Source organism: Dunckerocampus dactyliophorus, chromosome 3 (genome assembly GCF_027744805.1).
Source record: "Dunckerocampus dactyliophorus isolate RoL2022-P2 chromosome 3, RoL_Ddac_1.1, whole genome shotgun sequence".
NCBI classification, from domain to species: domain Eukaryota; kingdom Metazoa; phylum Chordata; class Actinopteri; order Syngnathiformes; family Syngnathidae; genus Dunckerocampus; species Dunckerocampus dactyliophorus.
This window is the reverse complement of record NC_072821.1, coordinates 34,166,411-34,193,572: the sequence shown is the minus strand read 5'-3', so window position 1 is coordinate 34,193,572 and position 27,162 is coordinate 34,166,411. Positions and strand designations below refer to the sequence as shown.

Here is a 27,162-nt window from a genome sequence, read left to right as displayed (position 1 = left end):
GGGCACAGTGAGGGGGAACTACTGCTGTATCTACGGATCCACATATCCAACATCCAACGTGAAACCAACTTCACCATGGTACACTGCGGACATGTCTGCATGCTGGTGGTGTGTTTTTTTCTTCTTGCGGGTGGCGGGAGTCGAGTGGTAAGGTAACCAGCTTTGAGGCGCCTTACTGCACCTGCCATGTTGGCGTGTGGCTCAGAGTTATGAACGTGGGATGACAACTGGATCGGCCTGATCTCATGGCAGAAGCCGATATTATCCAATGTTCAAAATACAGCGGATTGGAAGCCGATCCCGATGCTGAAGATCAAATCAGGACATCACTAGTGAAAAAGTGTTTGTCTCCTTCCTGATATCTTTTTTTTTTTTTGCATGTTTGTCACACTTAAATGTTTCAGATCATCAAACAAATTTACTACACAACTTAACACAAAATGCAGTTTTTAAATGAAACTTTTTATTATTAACGGAGATTAAAAAAAATCCAAACCGACATGGCCTTGTGTGAAAAAGTGATTGCCCCCTAAACCTAATAACTGGTTGGGCCACCCTTAGCAGCAACAATTGCAATGAAGCGTTTGCGCTAACTTGCAATGAGTCTCTTACAGCGCTGTGGAGGAATGCAGAATTCTAGTAATTCAGCCACATTGGAGGGTTTTCCAGCATGAAGCGCCTTTTTAAGGTCATGCCACAGCATCTCAATAGGATTCAGGTCAGGACTTTGACTAGGCCACTCCAAAGTCTTCATTTTGTTTTTCTTCAGCCATTCAGAGGTGGACTTGCTGGTGTGTTTTGGATTATTGTCCTGCTGCAGAACCCAAGTTGGTTTCAGCTTGAGGTCACCAGAAGATGACCAGAAGAAGAATCTCCTTCAGGATTTTTTGGTAGACAGCAGAATTCATGGTTCCATTTATCACAGCAATTATTTTAGTCGGAGTCTAAAAACAGCCCCAGACCATCACACTACCACCACCATATTTTACTGTTAGTATGATGTTGTTTTTCTGAAATGAGGCGTTACTTTTATTGCCAGATGTAATGGGACACACGCCTCCCAAAAACAAACTTTTGTCTCGTCAGACCACAGAGTATTTTCACAAAAGTCTTGGGGATCATCAAGATGTTTTCTGGAAAATTGAGACAAGCCTTAATGTTCTTTTTGTTCAGCAGTGGTTTTGGTCTTGGAACTCTGCCATGCATGCCGTTTTTGTCCAGTGTCTTTCTTATGGTGGCGTCACCATTCCTTTCTTATGGCATGGCCACTCCTGGAAGGTTCACCCCTGTTCCATGTTTTCGCCCTTGGTGGTAGATCAATGATTGGTACTTACCTTATATATTTCCGAGCTACCTTTTGAGTGTTAAGTTGATGTGTGATGAGTTTAGCTTTCCTTGCAAGATGACACCGCGAGTCAGACTGTTATATGCGATTTCCAATGGGTTGACAAGCTCGTCGCGAGTTTTTTCATAGCTCATGATTGGCTCCTGTCAAATAAAGAGCCGCCTGGTCCTCACTGACTCATGTGCGCCACCATATGCCATTTTATGACGTGGACATTTGTGGCTTATAGTCCGGTGTGGCTTATATATGTACAAATCTGTTTTTCGGTCTAAATTTGGTGGGTGCGTCTTATACACCAGAAATTACGGTAGGTTTTCTATGCGCTAACTACAAAAAATATTCCATTTATAAATAAGGATTCCTATTTCACAGAAATTCACTTATCACGGTCGGGTCTGGAACCAATTAACCGCAATAAAAGAGGGATGACTGTGTATTAAACTGCCTCTGGATGGGACACTCTGTCAAAGTTCGTTTTCCACAATTGCACAGATCATTTGGACAAGCGTAAAGACACCATTTGAACTCTGGTGTGGACTAAATCAATCTATTTGGGCAAATCTATCAACTGATCTGGACCAAAAGAAGTGAACAACGTGAAAGCAGCATTTATTGTTGGATTTAGTCGTATTTTGTCAACAGCACTTCTTTGATTTTGGATGTCTAAGTTCAAAGTGAAGATCATTCATAAACAAATGAGGATAATGGCAAAACAGTGACATAACCAAGAACTCTAGTTACTCAAAACTGATGAAAAGACAAGAAAGAAGAAAACTGGTCAGGGAGTGTGCCAAGTTCCCTAGAACAACATAAAAGCAGTTGCAGAAATTTCTGGCGAGCACTGCCTGTTTACCACATGTGACAACAATCTTTTTTTATTCTTCATACATTCTTCCAGGCCCAGCTACATTTTCAAAAAACACCAAGTCTTCCAAAAGTGCGTGCGTGTGTGTGTGCGTGTGTTATGGTTTCATAAGGCCGTGGTTGAACTTTTCACAGTTATGATCATATTTCAAAAATGTAAGCATGTTGCAAAACCACCAAAGTTATACCATACATAGTCACACGTGGTGGCAGTCCCGTTACTGCTAGTCTTCTGGAAGTGGGGCTCCAGTCGAAGGAGAGGAAATTATTTATTTGTTGTCTAATTTGCATAACCAAACTTCTGTCACTTCTTTATGTGTTTTTTTTGTAATGGCACACAAAAGACCAAGTCACCTGTGAGTGCTTTTAGATTAAAAAGTTATAGTCGTTCCTCGCTTCAAAAATGTATTAACTAGTAAATGATGGCTGTTTTATGGTTGACTATGGCCTATTATTTAAAAAAATATTGACAGACAAGTTATATGTAGTATTGTGGTCACTAGACATCAGTAACGTTATCAGACATAACGTTAGATTACTTTACCTTTCACACCAGCAGGGCCTAGCTGACATGCCATGGCTGAGATCGAGTGAAAAAAAGGTTCTCCTCTCATTCCGTGTGGAAGTGGTAAGCTTTTGGCTTCTTTGTCCTTATTTCCGTGCTCTGTTTGAAACACTTTCTTAAGTTTAAAATAAGTAAATTGGAGAGGCTAACTCGTTAGCTCAGTAGTTTGCTACGCTAGCGGCAGTCATCTTTTGTCGGGGCCGTGATCCTGTAGCCCCCCCCTCATGAAAATATTCATCCATCCATTTTATATGCCGCTTCTCCTCATTAGGGGCACAGGGGTATGCTGGAGCCAATAAAATATTCAGTTTATTAAAATTGAAACCTACTTTGCGGCAATTCACTTATCGTGTTCGGGTCTGGAACCAATTAACCGCAATAAACGAGGGACAACTGCAATCATAATAATAATTAGGGTTGGGTGACATGGACCTTAGCATGTATCACAATATTTTTGGTATGTATTCGCGATATGACAATATAATCAAATTCAGTCTTGTATAAAAAGCTACAAACATTAACCCATATAAGTAAACCCACTTGTCTCAAATTGTAAAGCATGTTTATTGATTTATTGGTGACAAACTGCAATGCAGCAAGCGCATTCAGTGTCAACCAAACTAAGCGTGCAAGAATAAACATGCTTCTCGTCTTTTTTCACTCAGAACCTGCACGTTGTCATCGGACATTGTAAAACGCTCCTTACATTAAAGCGGTAAAACACAACACAGTAAAAATATACTCATCCAGCCCAAGTCGCACACACTAGCACTAGCAAGCTAAACCCGCTAGTTTCCATTCATGCTCCATAGGACAAGGTTCCGCCAACTTTCGCCAGTGTTTAGCGCCATTTCAACCTGTTTAGTTCGGGAGGAGGCGGTTTAGTGTTGGTAATGACTGTGCCACAATTGAGCGGTCTGCCGATTAAATACTTCCCCACACGAACATTCCATCTCCTCATTTCATTCACATTATGTCAATTTCCGCAAGATTCTGTGTTTACCAATAAATTATGTTTTTATTGGCCGATTTCGCAATCCCGTTAATGCGGAATTCATAGGGGCCTACATGGTGTGGTACGTGTGAGGCGCCAGTGCGTCAATAAAGCGTGCCGTGGCACACAGTCATCTACTCTGCTTGTTTCCGTTTGTTATTTATACCAGTATAAGTCAATTTCTTAGCAATGGAAGAATTTATATCGATATACCGATTTACAGTGTTCCCTCGCTACATCGAGGTTCACCTTTCACGGATTTGCTGATTTTTTTAAGTGCAATTTTGCTTTTTTTAGCAGCACTTGAACGCACATTGTGTTCTGTGTCCTTGTGGTGTATTAGAGTGATCTACAAGTGCTTTGTTGTGTGTCTGTTATTGCATTTACTACTGCTACCAGCAGAGGGTGTTGTATAGTATACTCATGTTGTCTCAGCGTGTTTACGTACCTGTACGAACATATTGGGAACCCACAGTAGATAAAAGCCGGCTAAATATAGAGCCATGAGAGTCCTTACTGGCTAAGGGAGAACCTGCCCATTGTGTTCTGCCTCCTGATTTGCTGTAGACCATTTTCAATCGATCTCCTTCGTGCCGTCGCTAGCTAACTGCGTCAACTGCTTGCTAACCGCCAATAAACAATAGAAGAAAAAGAAGAAGCTAATTGGAAAAAGGAATCTCTGCTTCAAGGTGTAGGACGAGGAGGACGACGATGGCAGAAGCAGTATGCTTCTTGAATACTACATCACGGAAATTCATTTATTGCGGTCGGGTCTGGGACCAATTAGCCGCAGTAAACTACGTCACTATCATCAAGATGCATGTCAACAAGACACAGTTACATACCACCACAGGTGGATTGTTCCACTGCTCATAGGTGCGTGCGGCGTATGGGTAGATGCGGTCATTGATGATCTGGAGCGTCGTCAAGCCGATAGCCTTCATGGAGCTGAAGTAGGCTTCCCAGAACCAATGTGCCTATGAAAAAAATTAAAGAACAATGGTAAAACAGCCAAAGAAACAACAAAAGATACAGTGAACAAAAGGATATGGTGAAAAAAAATTAACAATTAGTTGTTGTTATTTTTTGTTTGTTTTTTTTTACAATATGTTATTACAGTTACATGCAAATATATTACTCTTTCAAACCCATACTGTTTTGAGAAGGAAAACTCATTACTAATGTAATCCCAATAATTAACCGGATCTATGTTTCTCATCACCAAAATCCGGCCAGAAATGAACTCACGGGACTAAGTCACTGTTGATGGACTACACTGCTGACTTCATGTCACAAAACCAAACTATCCCTTTAAACAACACTAAAGACATTTGTGTGTGTGTGTATTTATTGACTGTAGTTTAGCGTTCGGGTGCATGCTACAAAGTGCTGACTCTGTACTATCACCAAAACACAAAAAGCTCACATTCCACAAGTGTTTAATGAGAAAACCAAAATTCAAGTTCACACTGTGACAGGTAGGTAGATGCCAAAATAAGTGAAGCTTTTTGTTTTTCTTTTTAACCTGGCTGTCCTTTCCAACACTGAGTACTTCTGGTGAATTTGTGGTCCCAGTGTTCACCAAAAAAGGCTAATTGTGTCTGGTGACCAATTTTTTTTTTAAAACCACATGTCTGAGTGTGATGTGTTGCATCATATTAGAAGTCAAAGACAGGCTTTTATTTTTACAGAGCGATGAGGAAAATCCAAAACGACTTTCTAATCTCGGGGGGGGGGGGGACGCCAACAGTTCATAAATCAGCCAGTGATGAAAGTTTTCTTTTCCGACTGGGAGGAGGTTGTAAGAAAACTGTGCTAGCCCGAGGGAATGACCCTCACTCCCCTTCCCTCCCCCATTGCTTGAAGAAATTGTTACGATCAGGGATGAAAAAGGAATGCTGCGTTGAATCTGCATGTGCACATCTTGTAACCCCTTTTAATCTTTGATGATGAACAAATCACGGACAAAATGTTTTGAAAAATGAAATGTAATACATACAATAACTATCAAGTAGCCCATATGTTAAAATTAGCAAAAATGAAGATGCATTGAAAGCAATGCAATGAGGGTCAAACTGGAAAACTACAGGGCACTATAAATGGATAATAAGCTCTTTACAGCGCTGCACCTTCTCGTTTGCCATTTAAATCATTAGAGCAAAGGTCAAAGTCATGAGCAGAAACAGTTTGGAGTACAGAAGTCTTTGTTTAAGTCTACTTGTCAAGTGTGTGACAGATGACTGCACCTATGGAGCAGAGCTGCAAGCCACTGAGTGAGCCGCGGCGAGAACCAGGCAATCATTAGCGATTCGGACTTAATCAAAAACAGCAGGGAAACCAAGTCAGCTGCTCACCGGGAATGATGTTTGCCTGCACTTCGCTTCTACCTGTGGTCAAAACAGTCAAGCACAAAGCAGGCACATTGTGTGTGTGTGTGTGTGTGTGTGTGTATATATATATATATATATATATATATATATATAAAAAACGCGCCAAAAAAATTGCACTGTTTTGTGTACTTTTTTTGGTTGGTCTGGCTGACACCTGTCATCGACCTGTCTCTTTTTATCGACTACATACACTACAAAAATAAATCATAAAATGTGCTGACAAATCAGAGGTTCTTATTGGCTTTATATACATGTATTAAGAGTTAATTTCATCTAGTTGGCCTGTTAGGTCAATAATGACTCATAGTGTAGGAGTTCTCTTCTCACCTTGTTCAGGGAATCAATGAACGAAAACGTATGACAAGAATCAAGCAAGTACTGTAAAACACTTGCATGCATGTGGATGCACTTCCAACTCAAAGCCGATTGAGCCCTCTGCTGGCAAAACTGATGAACGGCACATCAGCGCAGTGAAAGAAGTCTGCAAACTTTGTCTGTTGCTTACTTTCATTCCAAAATAATTCAATAAAAAGCATGTACAATTTGGAAATAGAAAAGTTACTGTCCTCTATCTAAAATGTTTGTGTCTGCTAAATCAACAACTAGGTTTATTAGCATTTCCGTGTGTGGAATTGAATTATGGAACGGATTGAGTAAAGAACTCAAACAATGTACAGAGATGAGCCAATTCAAAAAACAATACAAGCAGTTGATGTTTGCTAAATACAAGGCAGAAGAGTCCTGATTGTTCTGTCAGGTTTGTTTTTTTTTATATATATATATAAAAAAGCTTTGTTCTTTATTTATTTAGTATTGTTATTATTATTATAATATATATATATATATATATATATATATATATATATATATATATATATATTATTTTTTTTTGGAGGGGGGGGGGCTGTCTTACCGTTATCTATTATGTGTTATCCTGACTATCACAGAAAACATGACATGGAATGCAGGAAGTGAACTACATGTACTGTACAAGATGTAGATTTGGATGGGGGGTAGGATTAAATAAGCTTTGCTTCTTCCTACTCCTTTTGGACATGAGGAACTGTGAAATAATGATAATGATTCATGAGATGTATTCCATTGTAACCTTCATGTTCAAATAAACTAAACCAAACCAAACCAAGGTTATTGCAGGGGTGTCCAAACGTTTTCCCAGCGAGGGCCACATAGTGAAAAATGAAAGGATGCAAGAGATTTTGTAAAGAAAAGATTTTGTATACTATATATATATATATATATATATATATATACATACTATTATATATACTTCAAGAAATAAATTAATCTCAGCTTTGTCATATACAGTGGTGTGAAAAAGTGTTTGCCCCCTTCCTGATTTCTGGGGTTTTTTTTGCATGTTTGTCCCACTTAAATGTTTCAGATCAAACAAATTTAAATATTAGTCAATAACAACACAACTGAACACAAATGCCGATTTTTTTAATTATTAAGGGAAAAAAAAAATCCAAAGCTACATGGTCCTGTGTGAAAAAGGTATTTCCCCCCTAAACCTAATAACTGGCTGGGCCACCTTTAGCAGCAACAACTGCAATCAAGCGTTGGAGGTGTGGAGGAAATTTGGCCCACTCATCTTTGCAGATTTGTTGTAATTCAGATACATCGGTGGGTTTTCCAGCATGAAACGCTTTCTTCAGGTCATGCCACAGGTCAGGACTTTGACGAGGCCACACCAAAGTCTTCATTTTGTTTTTCTTCAGCCATTCAGAGGTGGACTTGCTGGTGTGTTTTGGATCATTGTCCTGCTGCAGAACCCAAGTTGGTTTCAGCTTGAGGTCACCAACAGATGGCCAGACATTCTCCTTCAGGATTTTCAATCACACTACCATCACCACATTTGTGCCTTGATGTTCTTTTTCTGAAATGCGGCGTTACTTTTACACCAGATGTAATGGGACACACACCTTCCAAAAAGTTCAACTTTTGTCTCGTCAGACCACAGAGTATTTTCCCAAAGGTCTTGGGGATCATCAAGATGTTCTATGGGAAATTAAGACAAGCCTTAATGTTCTTTTTGTTCAGCAGTGGTTTTGGTCTTGGAACTCTGCCATTCAGGCCGTTTTTGCCCAGTGTCTTTCTTATGGTGGAGTCGTGAACACTGACCTTAACTGAAGCAAGTGAGGCATGCAGTTCTTTGGAGGTTGTTTTGGGGTCTTTTGTGACCTCTTGGATGAGCCGTCGTTGCGCTCTTGGGGTCATTTTGGTTGGCTGGCCACTCCTGGATAGTTCCATGTTTTCGCCATTTGTGGATAATGGCTCTCACTGTGGTTTGTTGGAGTCCTAAAACTTTAGAAATGGCTTTACAACCTTTTCCAGACTGATAGTTCTCAATTAATCTCAGTTACGTTTTAATAGGAGGCAATCACTTTTTCCACACATGGCCATGTAGGTTGGGATTTTTTTCTCCCTTAATAACATATTTCATTTAAAAACGGCCTTTTGTGTTTAGTTGTGCTGTCATTGACTAATATTTACATTTGTTTGATGATCTGAAACATTTAAGTCTGACAAACATGCAAAAAAAAAAAATAAATAAATAAATAAATCAAGAAGGGGGCAAACATTTTTGCACACCACTGTAGAGGAAAAAGCCTATTATTAGTATCAACTTCACTCTTTTTTTTCTCATAATAAATAACTAAAACATTATTTTTCTTCATAATATTACAAGTTTATTCTCGTAAAATTTCAGCTGTTTCTTCCATTTCTGTTGTTTTTTTCCCCAACTTTTTCAACTTTCTTCTTACAAAATTTTCTCCTCATAATTATGACTTGATTCCCATTATATTTTTACTTTGGGTCTATGACCTAAGAGTATTTGGGGGCACAATAATCTGTAAATGGATTGTTAGAATTTATATGGAGGGAGTAAATAAGATGTTTGCTATCTATTCACTGGGGAGTTTTAAAATGTAGACAGAGCAAAGGAGGATGGAAGGACTATGTACCTGTCTCTGCATCTCCTCCACTTGTCTGTGTGGGATACTCTTCAAGATGGTGTACATCTCAGACAGCTTCTCCTCTGGAATAACCACAGATGCTCTGTGCCAGACAATGAACACAAACTAAGTGAGGAAAAGCGCTTTCTTGCTTAATGAGAGTCACTGAATTAGACAGACCTTTTCCAGTCAAGAACCTCAGAGAAAGGAAGAATGTAGGAGTCAGCCAGGATGACAGGGACACAGCCAGCTTGGAGAACATCACTGAGAGCGGCTTGACCCAAGCGTGCCCCCCTTAAGACCACACAAAAGGAGGATTCCTATACAGACAGTCAGGAACACAGTTTGTTCCATCTTTCGTATTTATATATTTACAAAATGTTTCAATGCCATTGAGCATTGCCGCCGCCTCACCTGCAGGATCTGCGGATAGTCGTACACCTGACCCTTGTAGCAGCGCTTCCGAGCCGAGGCAGCTCCTTGAGAGAGGTTGCTGCACTTGTCCAGAAGGAGCAGCGCCTCACCGTTTTCTTCCTTCAGGCGTTCTAGTTCAGCCCGGTACTCCCGGTGAATGGCAGTTTGAGAGGACAGGATAAAGTAGCGGCGAGGCCTGGAGTAGTGGAGATTGGGAAAAAAACAAAGCAGTGATACGTGCCGCTTTTAAAAGATTTTATCCTATCCTGCCCATTACAGGGGATTTTAACATGATATTGGATCCCAGTGAGCCACTATGGGAAGTTTTTTTTTAATAATACAGCCAATAAATCTCAAGGTTGTGTTCATAGTGAATCTTCCTCACTCCTCCCTCCCTTGCAACGGGTTCGTGGTTTAGAGTGTTATAGACTGCAAAATAAATATCGGTAGGAATAAATATTATTTTCCATTTGGATCGGAATTTGCGTTGTATAGGCAGGATCTTATCTTACTTCTTCAAACTATTAATATAGTATGAGTTGTAACCGTTTGTTAATTTGCAGGCGACAAACGATGAAGCCAGGGGTGTCCAAAGTGCGGTTCGGAGGCCATCTGCGGCCCACGGCTGTTTTTTTGGCCCGCAGCACAATACAATTTCACAAGAAAACTGGAAAAAAAAGGAAAAAAAACAGCAAAAATTGAAAAAAAATCAGCAATTTTACAAGAATAAAGTCCAAGTATTAAGAGAAAAATGTTGTAATCTAACGAGAAAGTTGTAATTTTACAAGAATAACGTTGTAATATTATAAAGGAATATGACATATCACCGGGCCGCAGAGTGGCCTAGTGGTTTGCATGTTGGCCACACAGTCAGGAGATCGGGAAGACCTGGGTTTGAATCTCCATTGGGCATCTCTGTGTAGAGTTTGCATGTTCTCTCCGAGCATGCGTGGGTTTTCTCCGGGTACTCCGGTTTCCTCCCACATTCCAAAAACATGCAAGTTAGGTTAATTGGCGACTCTAAATTGTCCATAGGTATGAATGTTAGTGTGAATGGTTGTTTGTCTATATGTGCCCTGCGACTGGCTGGCGACCAGTCCAGGGTGTACCCCGCCTCTCGCCTGAAGTCAGCTGGGATAGGCTCCAGCATACCCGTGAACCTAATGAGGATAAGCGGCATAGAAGATGGATGGATGACATATCACTTTAGTAGCATAATGTTTCATGAAAGTTATTTTTTAAAGTCATAATATTATGAAACAAAATAATTAATAAAGATGTATTTTTTTTGGAAAATTAGGTTGGGGAAAAAGTTATAATGTTTCAAGAATAAAGTCAAAATATCATAGGAATAAAAACATAAGTCCGAGAAGAACATTCACAAGAAGAAAGTTGGGGGGAAAAAAAGAGAAAGAAATACAGCTAAAATAACATATTAAAAGAAAAAAGTTGTATTTTAACGAGGAAAAAAGTCGCAATTTTACGTCAATAAACTTGTCTATGAGAAAATATAATACATAATAGAGTTGAAATATTAAAAAATATATATTTTTTTAAGTCATAATAGCACAAACAAAACAAAACAAAATAAAATCAAGTTGCCATTTTTGGAAAATTTGTTATAAGTTATATTATGGGAATAAAGTCCTAATATTACAAAAATAAATATTCTTTTTTTTTTAAATAAAGATTATTTAAGAAGAAAGTTGAAATATTTTGAAAAAACTAAAGCAAAAATGAGAAAAAAAAGTGCCAAGAGTGAAGTTCTGGTTAATATGCTTTTTCACCCATATAACAAAACTGAAATGCAGTTTTTCTTGAAATATATTTGTTATTAGCATATGTACAAATGTTTGGACATCCCTGGTTTCAGCCCGAACAGATGTCTGTGTTTTTGATCCTCTTTATTTTTTATGTCATGTTACGTAACAGAAGCATACAACTATTGTATGTGTGTGAAAAAAGCTCACCCCGGTTGTCTATCAGGCAGCTCGACATCAGCCGAGAGGGGACTGTAAACTGGAATGCTGACATCGTAACCCTGTCTGTAGGTCCAGGTTGAGAAACCTCCTCCTGCCAACAGCGCTCTGAAACAAATCAAAAATAACTGTAGATTGGTACATTCAGAAGGCACCAAAATAGCAAGACATTCCCATATACTGCATGGGCCAGTGACAGTGTGAGTGATGATGTGTTTCTGGTATTCTAGTCAACTCAAAGGCAAAATGACTATAGAATGAAAACCTCACCACAGCTGGTCCTGATCATGATACAGGCCTAACGGGCCCTCTGGATGAGCTCAGGAAATTCCTTACATCTGAATGTATTGTTCATCGTCTCCCATCAGCCATCAATTTCACTTGAATGAATAGGAAATCTATTTGTAGCTATTTGTAAATATATACTTCACCTTCTGGAAGTGATTTATGACATGCCTGTTCCACTTGTGCAACACATTAGGGTCCACACATGAAGCGACAATCAATCATTCTTTTGCTTAGTGCCTTGAATGTTACAGTCCATTACTGGAGCTCTATTTTTAAACACAACAGTCTGAGGATGCCACTGGACATGTAAACATGTGAGCCCATAACTAGTGCAGTGTGTTAAACAGAGTGCTCGGATTTTTTGATATGAAGTTGTAGGACATCCCCAGCAACAACGACCTACCCCCACTTGGTCGCGGTAATGCCACTCTTCTTCCACGACGGAGTGCTGCGGCCATCTTGTTTACGTATGCGTTCCACAGCGGAGGAAGTTGCGAGTGCGTTGCTACGTCGCTGTTGCTGGACTACAATGCTGATGGGGATGTCATACAACTTCATGTCAACAAATCCAAACTATCCCTTTAATGTTACACTATATTTCCCCACATGCGCTTCCAGTCATAACGTTGACATACCCTCACTCAGGTTTCAATATTATGTCCTTTGTAATATTACGACTACAACAACTTTTTTCTGTAATATTTCAACTTTATGCCAGTAAAATTATGTTATTTTTCTTAATAATTTTACGTTACTCTCGCAAAATGAGGACTTTTTCTCGTTAGATAAAATTTTTCTCTTAATATTTGGCCTTTATTGTTGTAAAATTATTGCTGATGTTTCCAATTTTGTGCACATGGGAAATCTGCATTTTTATCCTCTTGGCCAAAACTGTCAATTTCGGCAGCGTCCTCCCTCTAGTTAGTGCTTGAGGGAGTTACCAACTGGAAAATAAATATTGCTACAGTAGGTATAAATATTATTTTTCATTTTGATCAGAATTTGTGTTGTATATGCAAGATCAAGAGCTGGCCTTGTCTTATCTTACTTACCCCTTCAAACTAAAATATAATTTAACACAACCCCCCTCACCCCCCCACCAAAAATGGAAAAATCTGCAACAATATATTAAGAGAAAAATTGGGTAATCTAACGAGAAAGTCATAATTTTACGAGAATAACGTAATATTTTTAAAAATTACATCACGTTAGTAGCATAAAGTCGAAGAAAAGTTATTTTTTAAAGTCATTATCCGAAATAAACAACAAACAATGAATAAAGTTGCCATTTTGGAAAATTAGGTTACAGTTGCAATTTTTCCCTAATATTTGGGTTTTATTATTGTAAAATTATTACTGATTTTTCCTTTTTTTTTTTACTTTTCTTGTTAAATTATATTTTTAGAATGTGCTGCAGGCTAGTAAAAAAACAGCCAAGGGCCAAAAACGGGCCCCCCACCCCGGGCCGCTAATACAGCTAAGCTTGTTTGTGAACTCAAATCTGTGGCTCAAATTACAATGAAAAAATGGTTGAGTTTCTGTATGGAGGCATGGGCCGTATGAGAGTCTGATGAAATGATAACCTTGGGCAAAAATATCAGGGTTTCATGGTGTTATAATTACGGCTCTAAAATGTTATTTTAATATATCTTTCTTGAGAAATAAAATAAAATAAAATAAAATAAAATAAAATAAAATAAAATAAAAAAATAGAACATGAGAAACGTGAAACATATGTATTGAACATAAATAACAAAAAAAACTGAATTCTTTCTAAATAAATAATAAATACAATGCAGTCTACTGTGGCTAATGCTGCACCTCAATAAATATTTTCTTAGTAAAAAAAAAACAAAAAACAACAACAAACAGACAAAACAAAGCAAAGCAAAATGCGAATAAATACAATCAAGTGAAGGTCACAACTTTAATAATAAAAACTGGCCCTCCACTTTCTCTCATACCACAGGAACAGTAAGAAGGACAATTTCATTGGTTTTGAAACCGTGACTTTTTCATACCAAGGTATACCTTGAAACCGGCCCATGGCTATTTGTATGCTACAAATAATAACAGAATCTTGAGTGATGATAAAGAAAGCTTCTTTGTGATGTATTTACCGGTCTCTGGGGACATCCAAGGCAGTGTTGTAGTCTGGGGGTCCGCCTGGTAACATGTTGAAAAGAAGGTGATTCATTCCTTTGTTCCACCTAGAAAAATGCACAACAGGCCATGGATGCAATGACAGACATCGTGTTGGATCAAGGACAAAGTCGAACAAGAAAGGGCGATGACACCTATAAAAACACGATTTTAAAAAGTCCATACAGTGGACACTTGGTTAGTAGGGGTGTGTCACAAGATCTTGCAAGATTAAAACATGACAAGATTTCTCGTTCAGGGACTTGTGGGCACTAGGCCTGGGACCACACAATAGATGAAAATTAACTGGCTAATTTTGCATGCGTGTCTCTTTTCCTCATCTTTTGCCCCCAAACAGACAGAGAGTTCACTCTGTGCATTGCTTTCAGCACCTTGGCACGTTTGTTCCATAGAACAACGGCATGAACGGAGTGAGCCCTTTTGTCTGTCATACAGTCGCTTTGTCTAAAAGTGTTTCTCACCGCCTTCATCAACATCCATTTTGGGTTATGAAGGTGAAAAACACTACTGCATTCAAGAAATGACTCATGGCAAAACAGGAAGGTGGTGTCCGTGTGGTGTCTGGCTGCCACATCGTGTCTTTGGGGACAGTCACGTCAATAATCACATCTTCAGTGGAGGTAAAAGTAACCTTAAATGCTCATTTATCCCTTCCATTCATCATTTATATGTATTTATATGCATTTCCAATTGTTTTCTGCACATCAAACTACAACTGTAAAACTGTTAAAAGGGGGTTTATGCTAACATTTTTGGCTTTCTGGAACGGATTAAATGGATTTATATGTGCATGGCTCAGATAAAGGGTACCCTCTGCTGTCTTCAACTTCACTTCAGTAGTATATGAAATTGTTGTTCTAACAATGTGTACTATCCCTATCACTCTGAGGTTTATAGAGTGAGGAAGCTTACCAAACCATAAATTAAGCCTGTTCATGTTTTTATTTTGCGCGAGCACGGCTATGTTGTAAAAAACTGTCTATTTGGACATTGAAATGTTACATGTTAAGCATGTCTACTTTTGCTGTGAAATAAACAATATTCTCTCTGATAATTTTGTCATGATTTCTACTTAGAATTAAAGAATGATGTCTGAAATTGGTTTCTATTGTGTTTTATTCAAATATTCTCAGTGTAAAAAAAAAAACAAAAACTGTTGTATAATCATTAGTGAAAAGTACATAACCTTCGTGTCCGCCTGCCGATGAAAATTTTGAAGAACATAATTCTATGGAAAAACAAACCCCATGATGATTACAATGGTATATATTCATGGAATAATTACTCAACTCTGCAACTAAAGTGATTGTTTTGTGTATAAAAGAGTAAAATAACATTATTTGAACAAAAGTCTAACACCAAGTTATGTACTTTACATTTAAGAAAGAGTGAACTACGGAGGGTTGCTATGGGAAATGGAAGATGTCTTGAGCTCTGGTATGTTGGGTGTGTGTTTTGCAATGTTTGAAGTTTGTGTTGATAACATTACCAAGGTCTATCCACGAGTTTAAAATTTTAAATGTAACACTTGGGTACCCTTGATCTGAGCCATGCACATATTATTTCTTATGGGAAAGCGTCCGTTTCGGTTAGAGTATGACCTTCTGGAACAAATGAATGACATATAGTTCAGCAGTATGAGGAGAAGACAAACAACAACTGGGACATTCACCTGGATAGCATTGCCAGAGCTTGCGCGGTCTCTCTGATACGCAGAGAGTTCTGGTTGAGAACATCTGTTGATGGGATAAAAAGACAAGCCCTGTTGACGTCGTCCGTGTAGAAGTCACTATCCGAGATGGCACTGAGTAGGTCGTTGTATTCCCCTGATAGTCCCGTGCTGCTGATTGGAACCCCCAGTTCATCGACAAACCTCTGCAGCGGGTAGATGTAAACCTAAGCACAGAAAATCACAATCACCACTGACAGATACGAATGAGTGTGGACTGGTGTGGAAGTGGTTCGGGTTCAGAGCGGCTCTTACTTTAATGCGGTTCTTGGGATTGTAGCCACATCTGTACACATCGAAACAAGTGTGCATGCGACAGCTGAGGTCCCCTCTCTCAGGAATGGGACTGGTGACAGGGAGGCGCACCAGAGGAGCATCGTGAACGCTGCGCTTCTCCACGGTCCAGTCGGCCGAGGATTCGATGGAATGAGGCCAGAACTGGAACATCCCAGTGGCAATGAGGCCAAGCAACACCACGGAGAAGAGTGTGATGTAGTATATGCGGTGCTTGGTTTTCATCCGAGGGATGAGCGCTGGTCCCCGGGAGCTGTATTTACCCGAGGCATACATGTCTGCCTTCTTCCTGTCCACCCAGCCACTGTACAGAGTGAACAGCAAGTTCTGCAAACAGTACTGAAACATTGCACAGTTGGACATTAAGTTCATCTCTAAAGGTAAGGTTAATCCTGCAATTTCACCCGAAAGCCAAATTTTCAAAAATTGTTGTGAGCCTTTGTTGTGAAACTTTTGCGAGCCAGGGCCACATAGTGAAAAAGAAAGGATGCAACTTTGCTATGTTGATATTTTGTAAAGAAAAAAAGTGCATCTCCGCTTTGTGATGTGAAAAGTCTATTTTTAGTATAAACTTGGCTACCCCCATTTTGTTGTTTTTCTAAAAAAATTATTTATTACAACTTTTCTTTAATTATTATTTTTCCAGAATATTTTAACTCTGTGCTATTAAAATGACATTTTCCCTCATGATTTAACAAGTTTATTCTTGTAAAATTGCAACTTTTTTCTCTTAATATCTGGACTTTATTCTTGTAATATAACTTTTTTCCGCAGCCTAATTTTACAAAAATTGCAACTTGTTTTGTTTGTTTCCCGTAATATTTCATGCTACAATTTTTATTTTCCAATTTTTGTTTGTTTCTTTTTTCTTTTTTTTTTTGCAGGGGCATGATTTACAATATAGTCAAGTTACTACACAGCAACAGAAAAAACAGAGGACAAAATCATGTAAAACAGGTCAAAATGGTGTTTCAAATAATAAAAAAGATTAATTAAAATAAATTAAAATCAATTTCTACTAAATACTACTAAATAAAAACTACTATTTGAATGAAAACTAATTCACGATCAATTCAAACTTTCAACAATTACTTACTTCCCCCTGCATTCTATTATATATATATAAATATCTACATATATGACCTCAAATGACTGAAGTATCAAAAGTATCACTATTTTGATTCGAGTATCCATTTTAGAGCCTAAAAGCTGGTATCGCAGGTATCGAAATTTCAGTATGTCACTACCTGACATGCTGATAAACATCTAAACAGCGCTGGAACCATTTATTGTCCGAATTTGAAAAAAAAAAATACAGATTGATTGCAGTGATTTACTTGGATATATGAAACTAATACACAGACGTCAAAGTTAGCCAGTGTTGATAAGACAAAAAGTGAATATTAAAATCAATACATCAAAATAAATGCCACGTGAGGTGCCAAATCAAATGTCTAAATGTTATGAATTGTAAAGCTAGGCTAGCAGACACATCTAGCTATATTAGCTGGCTCTTGTCATCTTGTGGAAACGTTACAAATGATCGAAAAATGACAATAACTGCCGGCTTTCGTTGCTGCAGTGATATGTTTTACCTACCGAGACGTTTTCTGGGACCCAATTGAACACTCCGATTTCAATTCATGGTAGCAGACACACAGCTGTGGTGCCACAATAACCCAAAATACCAGCGTTAGCCGCCGGAAGTACTATCCGGAAGTTGCTTTCGCTTCCCTGTAGCTTGTCGTGTAGAATGAATTGGATTTCAGACGGTGTCTCCCTCTAGTGGCTCCAATTCAAACGTCCACATAACTTCATGCAGCAGAAATACATACAGGTAGGTACTGTAGATAGATGTAGCATGCAATCATTATTACACTTTGTTACCAAGCAATGGGTGCCTTCCATTCTTTTTGCGTTTCTTCCTGCCCATTATATATATATATATATATATATATATATATATATGTATGTTTGGATTTGTTAAAATATTCAGCGATTTAAAAAATGAGTAGCTCAACATCTCATACACACTTTATTGGCGTTATTGCGAGCCACGAAGAGTTTAAGTTGAATTATTCACATTTTGAGTGTAGATGCATTTTCTGAGATTTCCGAGCATACTTAAATGCATCACATTGTACTTCTGCAGTAAGAGCTACGTTAGTGAGTGCTAAAAATATCCACTTATTGTTTTTCTTTGTCTTTCTTTTTATTTAGACCACACATACGCGTAAAATAAAGACATTATGTGTCCCCGAAGTGTCCCTGAATGCATCTTGCAGTGGTTTCGTGATAATGAGTAAGTGTGGTTCCAAGGAGGACTAGAGACCTCTTTGTGAGTTGGAGACACACATGGTGTTGGAATTACTCTGCTGTTGATGTGTTCAGTGTGGGTACACAACACTATGCTTCCGTCTGCCGTCATAACAGAGAGGTGTGCATGTACATGCGTTTATTACGCCAAAAATGTTAACGTAATTAATGAAATAAATTAGTTACCGCCGTTAAAGCGCTATTTTTGACAGCAAGAAAACAAAATTGTTTTTTCCAATAGCAAAACTTAACCACTTTGAATGTAGAGTTGAAGGTGTCACACTTGTTCCACCTGCAATTATCATGCTAATTGAAATTTAAATTAGCATGCTAAAATTAACATGTTAGCTTTTTTTATTTTATAAACTTAGCGTTTTCATGTTTGGTGTTAGCATGCTAAAAGCGAGCATGTTAACATTACTAGCATGCTAAAATTACCATAATAGATTTGCTTTGCTATTTTCAAAAGTATAAACTGACATATACAGTGGTTTCGTGTTAGGTGTTAGCATGCTAACAGTGCATGTTAACAATGACAGTATGCTAACATTAGCCTGTTAGCATTTTAGCCATTTTTCAGGTATTACATTGACACTTAGCGCTATCATGCAGGTGTTAACATGCTAACAGTTAACATGCTAACTACAGCATTTCAGTAAGGCATCAGCTTGGTGGATCTCTCTTGGATATGAATAAAGTATCTATCAATCTTGTGGTTTGGTTATTTTGGTCATTTCACACTGCTAATCAATTTACATTTGAACATATCTGTCACCAGGCGCTTCATCTCAAAAATGCATTGGTGTCAATAAAAAAAATAATTGAAAAACACTGGAGTAACATTATTGATATGAAAATAAACTATTTGCCCAGCGTGGAAAACATGCAAGAGACAGAGACGGCATTATTTTCATGGTTTGTAATTTATTCCATCACAGGCAAAGTTGAGTAAGGGTAGGGATCACATACATTCTCATTGGGGACAGGAAAGGAAGCAAACCAGGTAAACATGGACACTACATACTGTATTTGGAAATATCCCCCTCTCATTATGGACCAATTTGCAATTTATCCCGTAGTTAAAATAAATAAATTTCAGATGAAGTATTTCTCGTACTGTGTCAATACTGATATTTTAAATATAGAGATATGTTCTTTTTTTAAATATAGTTATTCTCTACATGACTCTATTGGAATCCATTATTTGTGTTATACATCTGCATAAATAATTACACACAGAGCATGGTGCTGTACACATACAGTGCTTTGACTGGCTGCAAGCGAAACTACTGAACCAAAGTGTGTGTGAAAGAGAGAAGCGGGACTGGCGAGATTATCTGTGCGCTGTGTCTGTCAGTAAACTGGCAAAATCAAGAGTAACAACTCCGCTTCCCGACTCCAGGCTCAGCATGGCACCAAAGGTCATTCTGCAGAATGTCTCACCACTTTGGAACATCAGTAAAAATGTCATGGCAGAATGTCAAATACTTTTCCTACATATACAGTTCTTATCCTGGGAATGTTTACACAAAAAAAAAAGATTCCCCAACAAGTGAGAAAAAAAACCTCACAGACATCAAACCAATCTGCTGCAAGAGCAGTAAGGATAACAATACCATCAAATACAGCAATAGAAGTGAAAGCATTTATGGTAATAAATAATGCAGGTAGTGAGCCACCTGCTAACCCCCAGAGATATGGAAGATTGTGTGTAGAATTGACACCAGCTCATTTATCCACACAGTCCAACCTCCAGGAAGGAAGGAGGCGAACCAGATTAAAGGGAAGCAAACACCTGACGTCCATCGTGTCTGAGAGCACCTTGAGTACCAGAGAAAATACATCCCGCGACCGCATGGAGGATGCATGGCTGGGTTTTGTCTGGGATTCCACATTTGCATTAAAATGAGAGGATTCCTTCGATATGATGGGATTATCATGTTAGGAAATGTAGACACACTCACCCAAAGAGGGGTATAGTTGCTAGGAGAGAACGACAGCTATGAGCTAGAGGGTTATTGCGGGCCAGAATGTCGACACAAACACACGCCAGGGGCTGCGGTGGTGACAGGAAAGCCGTGGAGAGTCAGGCGACGTCTTTCCTGTGGTGGGTAACAGTCTACATGGGGATGAGTGGGGAAAGGAGATAATAAACATAGCTTGTTGTCTTCAAATAAAGCAGTCAACATATACAAAAAGTACATCCCAGAAATACATTTGGCAATATCACTGTCATCAATTATTTGGCAACGAGGTTGTCTGAGCATACATGATGCGCCCGAGAGTACGCAAATGTCAATCCAGGGCTGTGTCCCAATTCGAGCACTTGCGTACTTACGCTTAGCATTTTGAGTGCATAAGTGTGCTCACACTGAGAAGCACGGCAAGTACCCGGGTGTTGCACTCAACACGGCCCAAACCCAAACGGTGAGCGAGCAACGATGGAGGTGTGATGGGGAAATGTATGGTTTACATGTATAACTTAGCTTACATTATCGTACTAGTTTTAGGGATTACTTTTGATAGCTTTTGGAGAGTTTTTACGTCTAGTATGTGAACACATCCTGCATTCCATTCAACTTTGTTGGCCCCATTGCCAGTGGAAGCCATTCTTGGATGTCAGCTCTCCCACCAGACGAAGCGGCACCCCGGAGTGGTTTGCTTCTTTTACAATTTGCATGCAATGGAGTATAAGAGTCTCTTGGCCAAACATCTGCAGACCGCCGTGCACTCTGTGTTGTCTGTCAGTCAAGTTCTGTCTTTACTTCAGGAATTCTCTTTCTTAGCTAGGATGACATTTTTTTTCCACAACAGAGGATAACCGCCCTCATCGCCATCTTGGCTACGTAGCGGATGGGGAGCGATTAACTTGAGTGGTTTCAATTCACCATTAAAAAGGAGAAAAGAGGAGGTGGATAAAGATTGTGCAACGACTACGGGTGTCACAAGATCTTGCGAGATTAAAACGTGATGAGATTTCTCATTCAGGCAAAAAAAATAAACCTGTCTCTCAATAAATATATAATTCATCATATTTTAATTACCAATAAACGAAAAGAAACCTGGCCACCTCAGGCATCCACCTGATGTGGGAGAAACACTACACACCAAGATGCAGAGTCTTCGTCCCAACAGCCGCAGAATTGTGTGTGTTCACAAAAAGCCATCGCATAAGAAATGCTGCTCTTTAATACGGTTGAAAAGCCAGCATTTCAAGAAATGCTGCAAATGTTACAGTACAAATTGTTTGTGAGGAAAAAATACATGTGACAAACGACAATTCCACAACTTTACAACAGTGAAAGATGACATATTAAGAGTAACTCTCGCATTATTACGATATAATTATTTATTAAATATTATTAGCACATTATTGGTTTATATGGTCTCCAAATATGTTGACAATAATATTGTTTAGCGTCAATCTGTGGGACAATAAACATTGCAAAATGCGCCTGCATTGTTTGGTGATGCAGTTAAATAAAAGTTTGCTTGTCCAGTCATACTTTTTAATTGTCCTTTTCTTGAAGTTAATGTTAAAGATCTCGTCTCATCTTTTTCTCATGGACCCAATTTTGTGCATCGTCTCATCTCGGGAGTCTCGTGACACGCCTAGAAACAGATTCATCGATTTGGGACAATCTAGGGATGCATTTTCCGGTGACGACGTAAACAGTAGTAACCACACCGAAAAGCTAAGTGGCTATCGGCGCCTCATTTCAGTGCTAAATGAATGCAGACTCAGCCACCTGCAACAAGTGCTTGAAGGTGATATTGTGCAAGTAAGTAATGTAGCGTCCCGGTAAAGGTACACAGAGTCTGACTCGCTTTTTAAAATGTATTGCCCACCTTAACACACCAACGGCAGTGCTCAGTTCCACTGCCGCACACGTGTCACATAAAACTTCCTTATTATCCACCAATCACACTTTTCGGCCTGCGAAGTGCATTCCCAAACAGCGGAATTGTGAATATCAACAATACAAGACAAGCAGATCAAGCACATTGTCTGTGTTCTGGATTGCTGCTGGTTTTGCTGTGATAATTATGACAGTTTCTTGTTAATTTTACTGCATATTGGTGAATTTCTTAAGTAGTTTACTTTTTATTTACATTATTGAGTGGAGCCTCGGTTGGCCTCCGCCCTGCTTTATGCCAAAACTTTGTGTTTAGGTGCATTTCCCGGTTAGCGTACAATACACTGCGTTGAGTCAAACTGTGTTCTTAATAGGGATGCTCCGATCAGGGTTTTACGCTGCCGATACCCATCATCCATGAGTGAAATCGGCCGATATCGATCACATGGATTAATGATACATTTTTCAATGTATTTATGATGAGCGCTATTGGCCAGGGGTGCCTATAAGGGGGAAGAGTCAGGACAATTCCAAGCTGTCACCAGGGGCTTCATCAAGCTGCATGGAAAACAATAATTGTAAAACTATAAAAACCTGTTTTGGCTTTCTGGAACGGATTAATTGGATTTACATTATTTCTTATGGGAAAAACTGATTCGGTTAGCGTCCGTTTCGGTTAGACTCAGACCTTCTGGCACAAATTAATAACAGTAAGGTTCCACTGTATTTTTAAATTACTGCTGTTCAACTTGCATGTCACAAAATTCAGCAAAAAAATGGTATGTTCTCCTATTTTTAAGTAGTGGTCCTGGGACTGTTTCAGTACCGAATCGGATAATGTGTAAACGATACGCAACCCTAGTCACCTGCCGTCTTCATCCTTTTATAGCTCTTCGGGGCTGAGTGCATGACATGCAACTCATGGCCGAAACACTGCGGATGTTGAATCGATCACAAGTGGACTGTTCAGTTCATGCTCAAAGACTAGATCAAACAGCTCGGAACGCTTTCACTCTTTTTGTGGTGCAAAACTACAGTAGTTTATCGCTAGGGGCGGTCTTTTCCCAGAAAGTCAACTGTGAGCAACCACAACTCTTGTTGGCCTATTAGCTTGTTAGCTGTCATTCATTCAGGTCATTGTATTCTCAGGACATTGAATGGATGGCAACTGCACCGTTCAGGTTGTCTTCGACGGCGTTTCGCCTCTGAGCAGGCTTCATCAGTTCATGCTCAAAGACTCGGTGGGGCAAACACTAGTCATACTAGACAGGACAGCTCTCGTCTGAGAACTTGGTGCCAGATTTCGTATATTTATCCTCTACAGGAGGAGGCACATCCAGACAGGATCGGTTTGGCTTTTTTGTGGTGTCAAATTACAGTTGTTGGGATACAATGGAGTGGGGCCTCTGCGGCCAACAATGGTCGTTTGGGTGGTATCACCTTCGTTAGCATTCCATTCAGATGCAGTGATGGCCATGGACCCACTTGAAACCAAGGTGGTTGTGCCTTGCTTATTTGTTAAAGGCTAAATGATGAAGAGCATTGTATGTGTAAGAAAGGTGGTGTCGCAGACCTCCCCCTCTGTTCAGAGATGGCTCCTCAACGTTCATGTAGATGGCGCTCACTCCTCTTTCAAGCCATCTGCCTTCTCTGACCAGAATCTGTACATTTTTGTCCTCGAAAGATTGATCTTTCGCTTTGTGGTGCAGGTAGACAGCAGAGTCTGTGCCCGTCTGTGTTGTTACATGCGCCTGCTGAGTGGCTGCTTGGTTTCCCCAAAGTAAAAATCAGTGCATTCCTCACTGCACCGGGCAACATACACCACATTGTTTTTTGCAAGCTTGTTAGCTTCCCTCATCGTGAGCGAACAAAGACAGTTAAAGACGGACGGAGAGTGTTATTGTTGGTGCTGACCTGTTAGCGAAGGTGTTCTGTGGCGCCCTCTGAACGAGTCTTATAAAACACAAGAAATGGCCAACTATGCAAATTAAATGACGACTTTTAGGACAGCCAATTGCTACTGTACTTTGCTTACTGAGGGCTTGGCAACACTGCATAGTATACATGCTGAAGTGTACTGACGGAAGTATTCGATTTGAGACACAGCCCCAAGTGGCTTGAAAAGAAAGAGAAAATAAATATCATGCACTATAAAGAGGAACCAAAAAGTTGAAAAACATCCATAGGCGTCTGTAATAACTTTTGTCACAATCACTAAATGTTTAAGACACGTGACTTGAACCACACACAATCTCTTTTCTCGACACCAACTCTGAATAGACCTGAGGAACATTGTGTCACGTCATTCCGACTGACATATGTCCATCTTCACATTCCTGATTGAAGAGTATAAAAAAATGAAACACAAGGAGAAAAAAAAAATCATATTTTGAAGCTGCTGAGGGTGCAGGAAGTAGTAGAGTACATCAACCAGAGAAGATGTGCCCATGAAAACTGGCTCCTTCTACAGTGTTTTGAATCCCTGCTAGGATAAGGTAACTACTCTCCCTATCGTAAAGTGGAGTCGGGGTGGTTGGGGGTGAACATATGCAGAGACGTCTCGCGACTCGTTTGTTTCGTGTAGCTACAGTTGCTTGTTTCCACCCAAAAGCAGCACAGCCCCCTGGCATGCAGAGAGGTATCTTTTTGCAGTCATTGCAATAGTGTGAAAATGCTATAAACATGGTTCAAGTGGGGGAGGACACCTGAAGAATGGACATTTTTTCAGTTGGAGAGTCAAGCTCTGTTCTTAAGATCCTCTGATGAGTGACTACATTCCATTGCATGCACGTACTGTGATATGTTTTTAAATCTGGGACGACTGCACCTCTTCATTGCAGAGTAGCTTACTGAGCTGACTACACCATAGAGGACAGAGTGTTCTCCTCAGGACAATGGATGGGGGTAGATGTTCTTAGCGAGTGTATGGCAGGTGGAAGCCCCTCTCCGGGTGAAAGGTCATTGAGTTCTTCGGACGACGAGAGAGGGAAGGAGGGTGACAAGGAGATGCCAGAGGAAGGATCGGCCGATCCGGCAAACGTGCGCGGGGGCTTAGGGACCAGGTTCGGCTCCAGCGTTGCCCTGGCCAGAAGCTGTTTGTCATCTGGTCCGTCCGCCAAACACTCAACGTGCCCAAGGGAGCCCCGTCCTGACTCAGACTCTCCATCAGAGAGATCCAACGGCGGTGAGCTGCTGCCATCTAACCTGAATAGAGAGTCCAAGTACTGGGCAAACTCCAGCACTGTTCGGCTGGGGTTTCCGTTGGATAGTTGCGGTGGAGGAGGAGAAGTTACCTGCCTGGTCTCTGCGCAGAAGTCCCATTGATCCTTGTCTCCATCCATTGCTCTTGAAGCAATCTGCGGACTGAGGGGAGCGTCAGGAGTGCTACCTGGGCTGTAGATGCCAGGCATCTGTTCCACATCAAGAGAAATTTTGGGGTAGGCATTCTGCTCTGGCATGAACGGCTGAGGGGAATAGTGTCCACTGTAGCGAGGCGTGGCAGGGGACAGCTGCATGGAGTACTCTGGTTTGGATGCAGGTTCTAACGGCGTAAAGAAAGGGCCGATCTCTCCCAGGTGTTCTGGTGTGGCCTGGCAGAGGCAGTCAGCGGCCAGCAGTTCAGTGCGAGAGCTGAGAGACGGGTTCTCTTCTGGAATGGTGGCATCCAAAGGAAACGGGAGGCTACTGAGCATCGGGGAACCTTTGAGCGCGGCAGAAGAGCGCCGGGAATCCAGACTGTAGACGGATTCGGCGTCTGACAAGCTTTCCATGACAGCCAGTGGAGCTTTGCGGTCTCTAAGTTCTACAGTTAGGCGCTCTCGTGCTCCACGCAACACTACGGGTACTGGAGGAGGAGGACACTCAGAGAAACCATCCAGAGATATTTCAGACTGGGCACAGGAACTAGAGGAGAGGAGAAAGGAGAGTGGTGACAGGGGAGCAGGATAGTCATGAAGAAGATATCAACTATACCAGGGAGGGTTTAAAGAGGGGAGAAGTGGACAAGGGTTAAACATATGGACAAAAGCCCTGCAACACATGTACTGCTCAATCGGGGATGAGATGAGACCAACTGACCATAAGTATAAACGTTTCCGTCTACCATGACATTAAAATGTTGAATGTGTCTGATCTGTCTGTTGTTGAGCCTTAGAAAGTGTAAGTATTTTAAGCTTACTAGGGGTGTGACAAGATTTCTCGTTAAGAAAAAACCTGTCTCGTGGGCACTTGGCCTTGGACAATATTAAATAAATAAATTAATCACACAACAAATGAAAATGAACTGGATCATTTTGCCGGCCTCCATACATTGCATGTGCATGCGTGTCTGTTTCCCGCGTCTCTCGCCTCCAAACAGGCAGGAAAAGGATTCACTCTGTGCATTGGTTTCAGCACCTTGGGGCGTTTGTTCCATAGAACAACGGCATGAATGGAGTGAGCCCTGTTGTCAGTCATACAGTCTCTTTGCGTGGGTGAGTGGAGGCAGGGCCGCTAGCATGCACACAGAGTGCCGAAGACGTAGTCAAAATTAAATTAGTAGATTGCAATATGTAGTCATATATTTTTCCACTGTACTTTTCTTAAAAGTAATGTTAAAATCTCATCTCGTCTAGTTCTTGTTGATCCAATTTCGTGTATCGTCTCATCTCGTAAACTGAGTTTCTAGTGACACCCCTACTTATTATACAGTATCTCACCGCTTTAAGTGGAATGTGCATCTTAGTTGTCTTTGTGTTTGAAATCACCATATCAAATCTCAATTGCGAGCGAGTGGATGGGAATTTCAATGTAAATTAGCATCGAGCTAGTGCATTTGTTTAAATGCATTTAAGTTTATGTTGAATGTCACAGAGAAATGATTTTGTATCTTCTGTAACTTAAATCACCATACCAAATCGCAAATGCTAATCGTGAGCGAGTATATGGGATTTTCAGTGTAAATTTGCGTCGAGCTAGCATATTTGTTTAAATGCATTTAATTTATGT

The 27,162-nt window shown here is 40.1% G+C and overlaps 2 protein-coding genes across 5 annotated transcripts in view; both read right to left on the bottom strand.

Moving 5' to 3' along the window:
* The window catches only part of ext2 (exostosin glycosyltransferase 2), a 37,235-nt gene extending 19,485 nt beyond the window's left edge, over positions 1-17,750 (bottom strand). The window contains exons 1-9 of one of the 2 annotated variants that reach the window (XM_054770523.1): positions 17,603-17,750; positions 15,965-16,307; positions 15,653-15,876; positions 13,938-14,027; positions 11,521-11,637; positions 9,551-9,746; positions 9,317-9,456; positions 9,146-9,239; positions 4,614-4,745 (exon numbers count right to left, since the gene is read on the bottom strand). In XM_054770523.1, the coding sequence (XP_054626498.1) occupies positions 4,614-4,745; positions 9,146-9,239; positions 9,317-9,456; positions 9,551-9,746; positions 11,521-11,637; positions 13,938-14,027; positions 15,653-15,876; positions 15,965-16,279 (1,308 nt within the window). In that variant the 5' untranslated portion in view covers positions 16,280-16,307; positions 17,603-17,750. Of the gene's footprint in view, positions 1-4,613; positions 4,746-9,145; positions 9,240-9,316; positions 9,457-9,550; positions 9,747-11,520; positions 11,638-13,937; positions 14,028-15,652; positions 15,877-15,964; positions 16,343-17,602 lie in introns of both variants that reach the window. The other variant, XM_054770525.1, reaches the window with a different exon arrangement.
* A 1,483-nt stretch (positions 17,751-19,233) lies between these two features.
* dagla (diacylglycerol lipase, alpha) overlaps positions 19,234-27,162 on the bottom strand; it is a 69,146-nt gene continuing 61,217 nt past the window's right edge. For all 3 annotated transcript variants that reach the window (XM_054769776.1, XM_054769778.1, XM_054769779.1), the window contains one exon: positions 19,234-26,079. In XM_054769776.1, the coding sequence (XP_054625751.1) occupies positions 25,035-26,079 (1,045 nt within the window). In that variant the 3' untranslated portion in view covers positions 19,234-25,034. The remainder of the gene's footprint in view (positions 26,080-27,162) is intronic.